Genomic DNA, 15,276 nt, shown 5'->3' with positions numbered 1-15,276 from the left:
TAATAAGTAACATCATGCGGAATTCAGCAATTCCTTCACCTTACCCTAGCATATTTATGTCCCGCCTTTGCTCACTAATCACTGGGCAGCTGTAAAACCTGGGTAGATCTTTGACTTTCCCATTGGTTAAACTCCCAATTATGTCCTGTCTCTGCTCACTCATGATGGACACCTGTATAACAAGGAGCAGATCTTTGACTCTCCCATTGGTTAAAACCTACTAAAGACCTTCAACTATTTATGTCCCACCTCCGTTCACTTATGACTGGACAGCCGCAGAGAAAATGCAAGATCTTCTATTGGCTGATTTTATTTTATATACAAAAATAAAATTCTGCATGGTTAAATTGTAAAAAATAAATAAATAATAATAATAATCTGTGATCAACTCTTTAGTTGATTAAGAGTGAGAAATCTTAGTAATTAAGCGATATTTTATATATATATATATATATATATATATATATATATACATATATATCACAACATATACACACACACACACACACACACACACACACACACACACACTAGGGCAGCCAAGCAATTAAATAAATTGCGATTACTCTTGAGATAAAAAAAAATGAATCTCAGTTAATCTTAGTTTTAATCGCATATTTAATTGACACAATTACTGCAACAATCTCACTGAAGTTTGTTTTATTACTGATGCTAATACTAATAACATTTATAGTTTTATATCTATTTACAGTCCAGCATTGTTGTTAAACTGTTTGAACCAACTGCTAAATCCCAATGGAGTCAGTTTATTACTCACCTTACTGCATTTACAATTATCAGTTTCCTTTCCTCATAAACTGATGTTTTTCCTTGCCGTTTAAATAATAATAACAATAATAATAATAATAATAATATATTCTCGTTTACTAATTACTTGAAATTGCATAAATAAAACGAAATATTCACATAGCAACAGTTTTATCCTCCATAATTGTTAATAATATTGTTTAAAATTAAATGTGCTTATTGAAATAAAACAAAGCTGCAATGTTAACGCGACTGCAGTCACTACCTATCCAGCAGCACGGGTTACACTTATAGTATCATACTTAGCGTGATTCATGGGTTTGCAGCGATCTGGAATTTCTAAGAGTACTCTGTCGAAACTGACAGGTTTCATTTGTCGTTATATTGCTGTTGTCTGTAGCAGAAAAACTACTAGTGTATTTTGAGAAACGAAAGCATGTTTAGCACACAGGTGGTAGTTGGTACAGCAGACTAGATGTGATACTGGAACTCACTTTGACAGTAGGAGTAACCCTCTTTCTAGTCAATGAACCGTCAGAGAGTAAACAAAATAAAATAAACATCCTATTCACAAGTCCTTCAGTTTGATCGCTTTGCTACATAATGCGGTTCCGTGACTAATTTTATATTCAAACGATGACTACACTCATTCAATCCTGGCATGCAGTAAAATGGTGAAATGAATTACGGTATTCCAAGAGGGACAAAACAAGAGTATGATTAATGTGCGTTAAAAAAATTATCCCAAGAAATGTATATGTTAAATCATAGATGTTAACTATGATTAATTGACAGCCCTAATATATATATGCGCATATGCATCACTGGTCCGGTTTCATAAAGAATAACATCAGTTGCCAGTTTTATCATTCTGTGATTATTCTTTTTGTTATATATTAAACTGGTAATTTATTTGACAAATAAAATACTAATATTTCACTTAAGCTTTATTCCAGGTATTAATATTGAAAATGCATGTTGTGTTATAAAAAAACGCAGCCTCACATGTATATATATATATATATATATATATATATATATATATATATATATATATATATATATATATATATAAAGAAATGTAATCACAGAGCTATTTGGGTAACTTATTTCTTAGACCTGTTACTTTTGCCTTGCTCCCAGAAATCTCGATCCATCCCACCCATATTTAACCAATACATGTAAAATGTATCACACACCACACTGCATTCGTCCTGTTCAGCGCTGTGCTGCTGCCAATAGTACCACATTATTGTTACATTACCTTAAGGGACACAATAACACAAAGGGGTACTTGGACTTAAGTTAAGTACAGACTTATTGAAATGGAAGCATTGGCCGATAAACAATGAGAAATTGCTTATTTGTTTTCTCCTCCACACAGAGTTGCTCTCTATCTTTTCCGTCTGCTATGGTCTCCCCCCACCCCCCCTTCCATATGCAGCACATCGTAGTGACCTCAAAACGGTCCAGGACTCATTGCGATACCTCTGCGAGGGTTTTCTCCTCCTCCTTTCCCCTCAGATGTGGGAGCCTTCAATCCTCCCCCTCCCCAGATCTGGGAGCTTTCAGATTATCAGCGTTATAATGATCATCATTCACACTAACAGTATATGTTTTACACAGATCTGCTCCAAGGAGTCCACTGTCAAAGAATGATGCAGCATCTGCAGAGGCGCTGGCCGCTGCCGCCCACCGAGGGAGGGGGGGTGACAGGGGCAAAGTAGGCATGAACCTTGATCTCCGGCAGGTGTGCCTGCAAAAAAAAAAAAAAAAAAAAAAAAGAAAACAAAAGGTTGGACAGCTCTGGTAAAATATCCATAACTGCTAAACACCCAATGTGTACAATTTTGAAATACTCAAAGATCAATGAGAAATGTTTTGACCAGAAGTCTTACTCAATGCCTTGGTGAAGCCTGTCCCCTTACCCGGATCCTCTTGATTCCCAAGCGGGTGACCTGCTGGCAGTCGTACAGCTCAATCCTCTCCAGATTGGGGCAGCTCTTCAGGTGCTCCAGGGTGAGGTCAGTGATCAGAGGACAGTTGTCCAGCTCCACCACCTGCAGCCGCTCGTGTCCACAGGCGCTGTTACTGAGGTGACGGATCCCGTCATCCGTGATAAGCTCACAGTGAGATAGACTCTGAAACACAGTGGCTTACTTTAAAATGCATTCAAAAAAGACGTGCTCCATGCATCAAAGTAGCCCACCCAGATAAGACTGCCAATGTGTATATTACCTGCAGTAAAATGAAATGTTCAAATACTGGTACAGTACTGTGGTACAGCGAAAGCCCTTAACGTTTATAGTGTGTGTGTGTGTCGGACTGTAAGGTTGGCAGAGATGGGGTTGAATCTGTCCCTGCCAGCAATCACAGGTGTGGCCATTCCCCAGCTAGGTAATTCAGTGATAATTGGGGAGTGGCCACAAGTCTAAAAGGAAGGAGAAATCCTCTGTTTGTTGGAGGAATTTGGGATGAGTGTTTGTGCTGTCATTTTTGTACTGTTTTGCAAACTTTACAGTGAAGGTGAATGTCCAGCCTGTATGGTTTTGTTTAGTTTTGTTTAACCTTTTGTTTTGGCCATTTTTTATATATATATATATATATATATACACACACACACATACATACACACACACACACACACACACACACACACATTTTCAATTGGATGTTAAACATTACATTTACTACAGTAAGTTAGGAAACAAATAAATACATAAGTAAAAGTGATTTGCCACATGTGCTTCTGAACAGATAGCATTCATTTAGTATTATTAGTGATATAAGGTTGGAGGTCTGTTGTTGTACATAAACAACAACTCTTAATTGAATGTCAACTGCTTTTTTTTTCTTTATTGTCTCTTGTTCCAGTAGTGAGGAAATATATTTTAAAATGTTGACACTACATAGTGATAAACAGGTAAGGAAATGTACACTTTACAACATTCCTTTGGCAGGAAGCCGAAGCCAAGTCCTATTACGTGCATTGTTGACTCTCTAGTTTCTTAACAAGCAATAGTATACCAGCGCTGGCACACAAGTACCGGTATGTAAAGAAAAACAAATCTACAGCCCGTCTTTGCTGGAAAAAAAGGTAGGTTTTTTAATAATGAACAGGAGTGCCAGTCAGTCAGTAGGCGACTGCAATGTCAGCTGCTTAATGTTCGTTTGTAGCGGATAGATTTTCTAAATGTTTATAACTAGTAAACTAAACAGAGGCATTTACACGTTTAAAGGTGGGTCCCTTTTATGGTAAAAGCCCAGTTTATTTCATATTTGTTGAATCAAGTACTTGATGGCTTCAATTATTTAATGAAATTGTCAATCAAATACAGGAAGTTGACAAAAATATGAGCAGAGAGAAAACTCACCAGAGCCTGGAGTCTAGGACAGTGAATAGAGAGCTGGACAAGAGTGTTATCAGTGACCTGTGGACGAGAGATGAGAGGGAGAAGCCCTGTATTAGAAAAACAAGCATCTCCAACCAGGTAGCATGCTAATAATAATAATAATAATAATAATAATAATAATAATCAATAACTAGAACTGTTTTACAGCTTCGAAGCTCAGTACCAGTTGGAAATTTTGGCAAGCTGTAGCATTGCAGCACAAGTGTCAGCAACAGATCAGTTTTACGGAGCAGTTTCAGTTCAAAATACTACATTAGTTCATTATTTCACGATGCTTTATAACTTTAAACACCATAGTAACAATCACCCTATTTACACACTATAAGGAGTTTACATTTAACCTTAAGGAGAGGTCAAAGGTCACGATCAAGATTATTTTTGGATAGAGCACATGTTTCATAGTAACCACTAACCTATCTGCACTTTGTAAGGAACTAGTTTTACATTTGACTGAAGATTTCAGAAGTTTTTTTTAAAGAAATGTGTCAGGTGGCCATATTGGTTTACACACAAACACCAAAAGAAAGTACGCAGAAAGAGTACACAGAACTGCAAACGCAAGTCAAAAAGGAAGTTAGAAAGGCCAAGACAGAAATAGAAATGAACATTGCTAAGGGAGCTAAAACCAATTCCAAAATGTTTTTCCAATATTACAACAGCAAGAGAGATACAAATGGCAAAATCGTAGATGAAGAAAAAAAATAGCAAATATATTAAATGATTACTTTTACAAAGGAAGATACTGACAACATGCCCCACATGTCATCCAGTTCCTATCCAGTTTTAAATAACTTTAGCATAACTGAGGCAGAAGTGTTAAAGGGACTAGGAGCTCTTAAAATAAACAAATACCCTGGGCCGGATGAGATCCTCCCAGTAGTACTCAAAGAAATGAAAGAAGTCATTTACAAACCGCTAACCAAGATTAAATGCAGCAGTCTCTTGACACAGGGGTGGTACCGACAGACTGGAAAATTGCAAACGTAATACCGATCCACAAAAAGGGAAACAAAACTGAACCAGGTAACTACAGACCAGTAAGCCTGACTTCTATTATATGCAAACTTATGGAAACTATAATAAGATCCAAAATGGAAAATTACCTATATGGTAACAGGGTCCTGGGAGACAGTCAACATGGTTTTAGGAAAGGGAGATCGTGTCTAACTAACTTGCTTGATTTTTTGGAGGATGCAACATCGATAATGGATAATTGCAAAGCATATGACATGGTTTATTTTGATTTCCAGAAAGCTTTTGACAGTCCCGCACAAAAGATTAATTCTCAAACTGAACGCAGTTGGGATTCAAGGAAACACATGTACATGGATTAGGGAGTGGTTAACATGTAGAAAACAGAAAGTACTGATTAGAGGAGAAACCTCAGAATGGAGTGTGGTAACCAGCGGTGTACCACAGGGATCAGTATTAGGTCCTCTGCTATTCCTAATCTACATTAATGATTTAGATTCTGGGTAAGGAAACTTGTTAAATTTGCAGACGACACAAAAATAGGAGGAGTGGCAAACACTGTTGCAGCAGCAAAGGTCATTCAAAATGATCTAGACAAGATTCAGAACTGGGCAGACACATGGCAAATAACATTTAATAGAGAAAAGTTTAAGGTACTGCACACAGGAAATAAAAATGTACATTATAAATATCATATGGGAGATACTGAAATTGGAGAAGGAATCTATGAAAAAGACCTAGGAGTTTTTGTCGACTCAGAAATGTCTTCATCTAGACAATGTGGGGAAGCTATAAAAAAGGCTAACAAGATGCTCGGATACATTGTGAAAAGTGTTGAATTTAAATCAAGGGAAGTAATGTTAAAACTGTACAATGCACTTGTAAGACCTCATCTTGAATATTGTGTGCAGTTCTGGTCACCTCGCTATAAAAAAGATATTACTGCTCTAGAAAGAGTGCAAAGAAGAGCGACCAGAATTATTCCGGGCTTAAAAGGCATGTCATATGCAGACAGGCTAAAAGAATTGAATCTGTTCAGTCTTGAACAAAGAAGACTACGTGGCGACCTAATTCAAGCATTCAAAATTCTAAAAGGCATTGACAGTGTCGACCCAAGGGACTTTTTCAGCCTGAAAAAACAAACAAGTGGAGATTAGACAAAGGGGCATTCAGAACAGAAAATAGGAGGCACTTTTTTACACAGAGAATTGTGAGGGTCTGGAATCAACTCCCCAGTAATGTTGTTGAAGCTGACACCCTGGGATCCTTCAAGAAGCTGCTTGATGAGATTCTGGGATCAATAAGCTACTAACAACCAAACGAGCAAGATGGGCCGAATGGCCTCCTCTCGTTTGTAAACTTTCTTATGTTCTTATGTTCTTATTTCTGAAAAATTAGACTGTACTTTGGAGTAAATCAAATAAACAATTTTTCAACTGAAGCAGTTTTAAATTTAAGAAGAAAATGTAGGTCTGGTGGCCATCTTGTTTTACCATAGAACACCATTTTTTCCTATTTGAATTCTGTTGTCCCCAGGATGATGCCTACCAAGTTAAGAGTTAGTTGGTTAAATGGTTTGCAAACAGAAGCAGTTTGATGTTTGGGGCACGTTCTGGTGAATTTGGTGGTAGCCATTTTGATAGTAAAATTTATCGCAGCAATTTCTGCTTTGCAAACTTGAAGTGGGTTCACCGCTTCCCAAGAAGATGATTTTGAAAGGTTTTTAAAGAAATGGATCAGGAGGCCATCTTGCTTTATGCACAAATGCCATTTTTGAAAAAGTCAATTGTATTGACACAGGGATGATGCTCAACTTTGGAGTTAATCAACTAAACCACGTTCAACTGAAGCGGTTTTAAATTTAAGAACGAAACGTAGGTCTGGCCACCATCTTGTTTTGCGCAAGAACACCCTACTTGCCCTATTTGAATTCCACTGTCCCCAAGATGATGTCTACCAAGTTAGGAGTTAATTGGTTAAACGGTTTGCAAAGAGAAGCAGTTTGATGTTTGGGGCGTGTTTTGGTGAATTCTGTGGCAAAAAATCTTGGTAGCCTAATAATAACAACAGTGATTGAAAAACAACACTTGAATTAATAAGTGTGTATGAGGTTCAACGCTACAGAATAACTCACTGTGCACTGCATTCAGTGTTTGGGTTCTTGCTCAGAAACAGATATAAAAGCACCTTTCAAACTTCTACAAATCTCTGAATTAACCCTTTCTGGCTAACAGCTCCATGAAATTCATTTTATTTTTTTTTTAGAATTTTTTTGTTTATTTTTCACAAATTTTGTTTTACTACAGATATACATTAATAAAACAACTCAAATAGATGTAGATCAATAATAGTATACATCATGTTTTAACGACATACATTTTTTTTATTAAACATTACCTGCTTTTCTTTTTACATTTTAACAAACAGACCTCACTCCGAAAAATAGTTACCATAATTTCTCATTAACAGCAATAATGGTAACGTACTGCCCTCCACTCATTTTAATTAACTGCCTTTTATAGTAAATACTGCCCATGTCCTCTATAAAAATATAAGATAACATGCACACACAATCTATATTATATATATACACACACACACACACACACACACACACTTCTCTGCTATTGTGGGGCTGTCATAATAATTGCACACACAGCAATCTACACATTTAAAAAAATAAATAAATAAATAAAAACGGTAGGAATTGTATTTCAATCCCATTGCACTGAAGCAGGTCTCCAGGATACAATAAGCTTTCAGTTTCTCAGCATTTAAACACTAAGCAAAGCAGATTCATTTATTCAAAACCAAAACAGCATTTACTCCAGTGCAGTGTTTGCACCACTTTAAATAAAACAAAGAATTAGCATACTAATACAAAATACAAGAAAACAAGTTATAAAAGTTATAAACAGCTAATGCTTAATAACAGTATCTTTTGACTCCCATTCCAGCCGACAGATACAAAATCTGCATATCATTATTTTGTCACCATCAGCTGCATACATCCCCTCATGCTCAAATTCTCTGCAGCGGTGTAGGCATTTTAGAAACAAACGTCTCTTCCATAACAATTTGAATTCCCAAACAACTCGCTTCAATTTATACATCTTCCTTTTGCCTTCAGACCGTGTCTATGGCAAGTATTTATTGACACTTACGATTGCAAGTACTTAAAGTACCTTTAGTATAAACCTCCCAATTTAAAAATGTAATTCTATGTTTGCTTTATAATAATTTTTTTTGTTTTATATGTTGCATTTCAATTTATTTCGTGCTATTTTGTATTTGCGAAAAGCACGGGGCTCGGGTCTCCTGAGTGGCGCATCCGCGTGGAGTGCAGAATGCGCCCTATAGCCTCGACGTCGCCGGTTTGAGTCCAGGCTATTCCATTGCAGAGCGAGGATGGGAGCTCCCATGGGGCGGCGCACAATTGGCAGAGTGCTGCCCGGGGGGGGGGGGGGGGGGGGGGAGCAGGGGGAGGGCTTAGGTTGACCAGGGTGTCCTCGGTTCACTGCGCACCAGCAACCCCCGTGGTCTGGCCAGGCGCCTGCGGGCTTGCCTGTAAGCTGCCCAGAGCTGCGTTGCCCTCCGACGCTACAGCTCTGAGGTGGCTGCACAGTGGGCCTGCAGTGTGTCAAAGAAGTGGTCGGCTGATGGCACGCGATTCGGAGGGCATCGTGTATTTGTCTTCACCCCTCCCAAGTCAGCAATGGGGTGCTAGCGGTGAGTTGAGCCTAAAAAATAATTGGATATGCCAAATAGGGAGAAAATTATAAAAATAATTGGAGACTAAATTAAAAAAAAAAAAAAAAAAACACACCACAGGGCTCTACACAATGCACAGCTACTAACACTATCTACTAGGCACATAGCACGCGATGTGTCATTATGTTTAGTGTTTTCTGTTAGAAACCGTTTAATAGTTTTCGAACCAAATCCTTTTCTTTTACATATATTCTTGTATTACTTCTCACCAGAATACATTCTTCTAAATCCATCTTCTCCAGCTCATGACAATTCTGAAACAAAACACATATACTGGCTGGTTAGTAACTTGTCATTTTAATATAAACCATAATGTGTGCACTGCAGCACAAAAATGGAACTTACCCTGGCTAAAACTGTGAAACCAGCATCTGTCAAATGGGAACATCTTGCACCCTCAAGAATTCTAAAAAAAGAAATAAAAAAGAAATAAAAAAAACAACACAAAAAAAGCAAGCCTATTTCCAATGTCCTGACTTGAGATTGAGGTTTCCTAAAGAAACAATATTAACAGTGGTGGTTACTTTTTAAACTTTGTTATGTTGTCCTAATTATTCTTTATTGTCTGATCATATCTGAATTACAGCTCACTGCTATTGTGATGTCATTGATTGAACCAATGTAAATCATTCCTTTCTGATAGCTACAGTGTGAACTGATGTAAGCAAGAACACCCAAGACGTGTGAGGTTGCTGTCTAATAAACCAGGCTTTGGATTTTGAGAGTGTATTTGTATTTAGACAATGGAATTATTGATATACAAAGCTGCTCTTAAATTAAGGGACATTTTCCAGGCCATCATGTCAATGCAGTGAGAAGCCCTGATCTCTCCCAAACTCCCTTTCACACTCTCTGGTCAGCTGTTTCATCAAACAGCATTAAGTTTCTGCCTTTATTCCTTTAATATTGTTGAAGTACACAAAGTGCACTGCTGGCTTTATTTGATTAAGGAAACCTGGTAACGAGCAACACACTACAGCTTTGGGAAGTGTGAACTTGTGTAATGAACCTGTTTTATGGTGTGGGATGTGCTATCTCTTTAGACTGTGCTAACTATTCCACCTCCCTTGAGAGATTTCATATCCTTTATTTATTTGTTTATAAAGCAATTTTTCCTGCAGTATAGTTCTCACAATAAAAAGATACATTATTCAGCCAAAAAGAAGAAAGCAAAGGATGTTCTGCTTGATATTTCTTGACAAGGGACAGGAGACATGACAGCTGTTGTCAGTGTTCCAGCAATCCCTCAAATTCATACTCACTGGTCCAGACAGATTTCAACATTTAAACTACACTGCTTCAAAGCTTCATGCTCGTAGGTGACTGGCAACTCAGATGATACACAGGTGTACAAGATGACTCATTCCCCTCTACATCTATACAGAGCTCAATTACAGCAGAGGCACACCTGCTAAAATAAAGGGATGCCCTAGCCAGGATCCTTACCTAGAGCTCCAGTGTCTGGTGGCTTTGAATAAATGTAGGCTGGGGTTTCTTCGAGATAAGGCAATAACTGTTAGCCCAGGTGGAAGTTTGTAAGAAGTCTGAACCATTTTAGACTGTGACACATATCCTGTACCGTCCTGGAGAGTACTCACTTGAGCCTGGGGCAGTTGAACCCAAGGGCTGTCAGGGAAGCATCAGTGATGTTTGAACACCCGGAGAGACACAGAATTTCAAGTTTATGACATCCTCTGCATAAACTTACTAATCCTTCATCTGAGACCAGCTACAAATTGTAAAAGGAATACAAATGTGTTACAAAATACTATTAGATTTTAGTTTAAACATTAAAATACACACAAAAAAACAGATGGAATGGTCAGAAGAGGTATTCTTGAATGAGAAATTCTTAAGCCTAATCCCTAGCCAGCACTGCCAGCTATGACACATTGTGTGGGGATATCCCATCGGGACAAGTCTCAGCTGGATTTTTTAACGCTGATAAATCCTCTTGGATTACATCAAGCACCTATTTTTAGGGGGAATACCGAGACAAAATACAATCAGGGGGGGGCTTCAGCCCCGCGGGGTAGGGGTTGATCAAAATTAACCCCTAAACCACCACACACATTTCACTTGTGACCTTATCTGGATCCAAACCCAGGTCTCCAAGGCATGGCTCTCAGTGAGGAGGAAAATTTTGTATTTGTATAGCATTGAAAGTAAAATCTGTTTACGTCTGTTTGATCTCAATCAATCACAAATATCACATGAACAATAAAATATTGATCCTTTATATGTCTATTATTGCCTGTATCTGTTTAAACTTTATAGCGTAATTTGCAAAAAATAACGCATACCCATTTTTGTAATTTTGGGAGAATTTCTGCAAGTTATATAAAGGTTGGGAGTGTTGTACAGGTGCTCATTATACTAAGACAACAGTATTTTTATGGTATCCTGTCAATTTGTTATGCCCTTTTCATCACCAACAATTCACCACCAGCGACAAATCATCAAGGACAATAACTCGCCGATTAGGGATAGGGTTACAAGCGCCGCACCAGTCATTCTCACCTGTAGCGTTTTAAACAGCTGTGGATATGACAATGTACCCTCCGTGATGAATTGTCGCTGGTGATGACTTCTATCTGGTGACAAACTGCTGGTGATGAATTGTTGGTGATAAATAGATGCTAGTTTTTATAGTATACTATGGTGTTTTTTAAAGGGTATTTTCTAAGAGAAGTGTATTATTCTAAGAGGAGGAATATAAACCCAAGCCTGTGCAGGCATGCTCACTATACACAGGGTGTGCATTATATATTCCAAAATCTGTCATCCACCAGCAAGCTTGCATCCTCAATGCATTGATCCATTCATTTCTCCGAGTTCCAAGGTAAGTAGTCCCAAAAAGACACAGGCTTATGCCCGTATTTAAGTGTAAAATAAAGCCAAACGTTGCTTACTGTACAAGACTGCATGTTGATTGTCATGAGTTCTGGACAGTGCTTGTGAAGGTGCTTCAGTGCTTCATCATCGAGCTGCAAACCAGGGGAAAAGAAAATCAAAACAGTTTGTGTCATTTTGTATTTCACTGATGCTGTTCCTGCTTTATCTACCCACCCTCCACAACCTGCTCAATCACCCCGGCCTGGCAGCAGAGAGTGGCTGGGTTCACGGGGTGTGGGGGACACCCCATGGATGACAACCACACACCAAGCTATGCAAACCACATCCCCAAACCCAACTCCCAGGGCATTATAAGCCGTTTTTGAGACTTAAAGGAATACTTGGCTGCTCTGATAACTTATTTTGGCAATTTCCAAAATTTTTAATTAGTATTTTTATATATATATATATATATATATATATATATATATATATATATATATATATATATATATATATATATATATATATACACACAGTGCCTTGCAAAAGTATTCAGACCCCTGACCAATTCTCTCATATTACTGAATTACAAATGGTACATTGAAATTTCGTTCTGTTCGATATTTTTTTTTAAAAACACTGAAACTCAAAATCAATTATTGTAAGGTGACATTGGTTTTATGTTGGGAGATATTTTTAAGAAAAATAAAAAACTGAAATATCTTGCTTGCATAAGTATTCAACCCCCACACATTAATATTTGGTAGAGCCACCTTTCGTTGCAATAACAGCTTTAAGTCTTTTGGGGTAAGTATGTACCAGCTTTGCACACAGTGTCGGAGTGATTTTGGCCCATTCTTCTTGGCAGATTTGCTCCAGGTTGTACAGGTTGGTTGGACGATGCTTGTGGACCACAATTTTCAAATAGTGCCGCAGATTCTCAATGGGATTGAGATCAGGACTTTGACTGGGTCACTGAAGGACATTCACCTTTTTGTTCTTGAGCCACTCCAATGTTGCTTTGGCCTTGTGCTTGGGATCAGTGTCCTGCTGAAAGGTGAATTTCCTTCCAAGCTTCAGTTTTTTAGCGGACTGAAGCAGATTCTCTTGTAGTATTTTCCTGTATTTTGCTCCATCCATTCTTCCTTCAATTGTAACAAGATGCCCAGTCCCTGCTGATGAGAACTATCCCCACAGCATGATGCTGCCACCACCATACTTCACTGTAGGGATGGTGTGTCTTGAGGCGTGGGCAGTGTTAGGTTTGCGCCACACATAGCGCTTTGAGTTTTGGCCAAAAAGCTAAATCTTAGTCTCATCTGACCACAAAACCTTTTCCCACATCGCAGCTGGGTCACTCTCATGCTTTCTGGCAAACTCCAGATGTGCTTTCAGATGGTACTTTTTGAGTAACGGCTTCTTTCTTGCCACCCTCCCATACAGGCCAGTGTTATGCAGAGCTCTGATATGGTTGACTTGTGCACCATTACTCCACTCCCAGCCACTGAACTCTGTAGCTCCTTCAAAGTGATTGTTGGCCTCTCTGTGGCTTCTCTCACAAGTCTCCTACTTGTTTGAGTGCTTAGTTTTGAGGGACGGCCTTTTCTTGGCAGTGCCTGGGTGGTGTGATGCAGCTTCCACTTCCTGATTATTGATCCAACTGTGCTCACTGGGATATCCAAACATTTGGATATTATTTTGTACCCTTTCCCTAATCTATGCATTTGTATTACTTTATCTCTAACTTCTGTAGAATGCTCTTTGGTCTTCAATTTCCTTCAGATTCACAGCCTTACCAATGATCCTTCAACAGTGGGGTTTTTATCCAGAAAATGTGACAGCAACTTTAATGGCTCACAGGTGGAGGCCAATGGTAAGGTAATTGTGTCCTCGTTAGGGCAATTGCTTTCATCGGTGCAAACTGGGAGCTTCCACAGCACAGGGGTTGAATACTTATGCAAGCAAGATATTTCAGTTTTTTATTTTTCTTAAAAATATTTCCCAACATAAAACCAATGTCACCTTACAATAATTGATTTTGAGTTTCAGTGTTTAAAAAAAAAAAAAAAAAAAAAAATCAAACAGAACAAATTTAAATGTAACATTTGTAATTCAGTAATATGAGAGAATTGGTCAGGGGTCTGAATACTTTTGCAAGGCACCATATATATATAAATATATTGTGCGCTGCTGAAATCTCATTAATACTATGTTCCTGTGGCAGGCTGTCAGTTCAATAAAAGCGCTCACTGTGCCTGTGCAAAAACACTGCCACATTACACAGAGCACAAACCGCAGGCGGGAACATCTGCCGAATTACAGGACAATATTGTATTAGAAAAGGCTGCAAATATATGTTTAACAGATTAAACTGGGTAGTTGAGCGTTAAAACTACTATACACATTTTTTTTATGAAAAAGGAGGCTTGATTTAGTATGTATTATAGTCATCTTTATATTTTGTGTTTTTTCAAATCTGACACACATCTTCACATGCAGTATTAATCCCTCAAGATACATTAAATGGTCAAATCAATGCAAGACCTCCATAAAACAGGACATGTTTGGTCAGATGATATGCAAAGTAACTGCACAGCTGTTTAGTATTTTTATTTCCTTTCACCATTTAAATGTTTAAAACACCCTTAATATTATGACAGAATTTGCAAACATCACATGCAGCATCTTTAACTGGAATCAGAGAATTACCACATACTGTGTTAGAGCCATATGGTGTGTTGTTTATTAATCACCAAGTATGTAAAATAAATATGCAGGTCTTGTGTTGCTAAATCACTAAATACATAGCATTAACTCCCCAGAGAGTACTGTAAACAAAAGTATTATGTTGACTTTTGCAAGATAAATTAGTTTTTATCAATCGTGTTCTCAGTGTTAAACAAACAAAATGTACATCACACATCAGGAGGCGTGCTTTCACCGGGTGTATAGGGGTCTTGTGGCTTTTTAATTCAATGTAGCACCACACAGGCTCTCATTGTCAGTGAGTGAGAATGTTGCTGCAGATTCTAAGAGCGAAAGTGTGATCTACCTCTCCAAATATTCTCTTTGTTCTCATTACTATGAAGTACATCAAAAGGGATGATGGGAATGTTACATTGCAGCCATTCTGCATGGAGCCATATGAAGCACAGTCTACAGATTGCAATTAGCTCTGAAATAGGAATGGTATTCCTCACCAACCTGTGTGCAGCCTCTAAGAAATAAAGCTCTTAGACCGCCACATCCTCTCACCAGAGCTTCAATACCATCCTTAGTCATTTGATCACACCAAGAAATGTTCAGGTGCTCCAGATTTCTGCAGCCCTCACTGAAGTGAAAAAATTATAGCAATTATCCCCCAGATTTTGTAATCACAAAATAAAGAAAAAAAAACAAAACAGACATCTTCCAACACTTCAGAATCTGCCCTGCTTCACCATCTGAGTCTCACCATTTTGAACTTACAATTACCATGGTGTGAAATTACTTATATTTCTTGAGGTAAAATAGA

The 15,276-nt window shown here is 38.1% G+C and overlaps 1 protein-coding gene across 1 annotated transcript in view; it reads right to left on the bottom strand.

Annotated features, from left to right (window-relative positions):
- Positions 1-1,197: 1,197 nt before the first annotated feature.
- LOC121314735 (F-box/LRR-repeat protein 2-like) overlaps positions 1,198-15,276 on the bottom strand; it is a 74,016-nt gene continuing 59,937 nt past the window's right edge. The window contains exons 9-16 of the mRNA XM_041248327.1: positions 14,967-15,093; positions 11,837-11,911; positions 10,523-10,653; positions 9,270-9,330; positions 9,134-9,178; positions 4,143-4,199; positions 2,697-2,909; positions 1,198-2,524 (exon numbers count right to left, since the gene is read on the bottom strand). Coding sequence (XP_041104261.1) covers positions 2,417-2,524; positions 2,697-2,909; positions 4,143-4,199; positions 9,134-9,178; positions 9,270-9,330; positions 10,523-10,653; positions 11,837-11,911; positions 14,967-15,093 — 817 coding nt within the window. The 3' untranslated portion in view covers positions 1,198-2,416. The remainder of the gene's footprint in view (positions 2,525-2,696; positions 2,910-4,142; positions 4,200-9,133; positions 9,179-9,269; positions 9,331-10,522; positions 10,654-11,836; positions 11,912-14,966; positions 15,094-15,276) is intronic.

This window comes from Polyodon spathula, chromosome 4, assembly GCF_017654505.1.
Source record: "Polyodon spathula isolate WHYD16114869_AA chromosome 4, ASM1765450v1, whole genome shotgun sequence".
In the NCBI taxonomy this organism is placed as follows: Eukaryota; Metazoa; Chordata; class Actinopteri; order Acipenseriformes; family Polyodontidae; genus Polyodon; species Polyodon spathula.
Note: the sequence above shows the minus strand (reverse complement) of the source record. Positions and strands in the feature narration are given on the sequence as shown.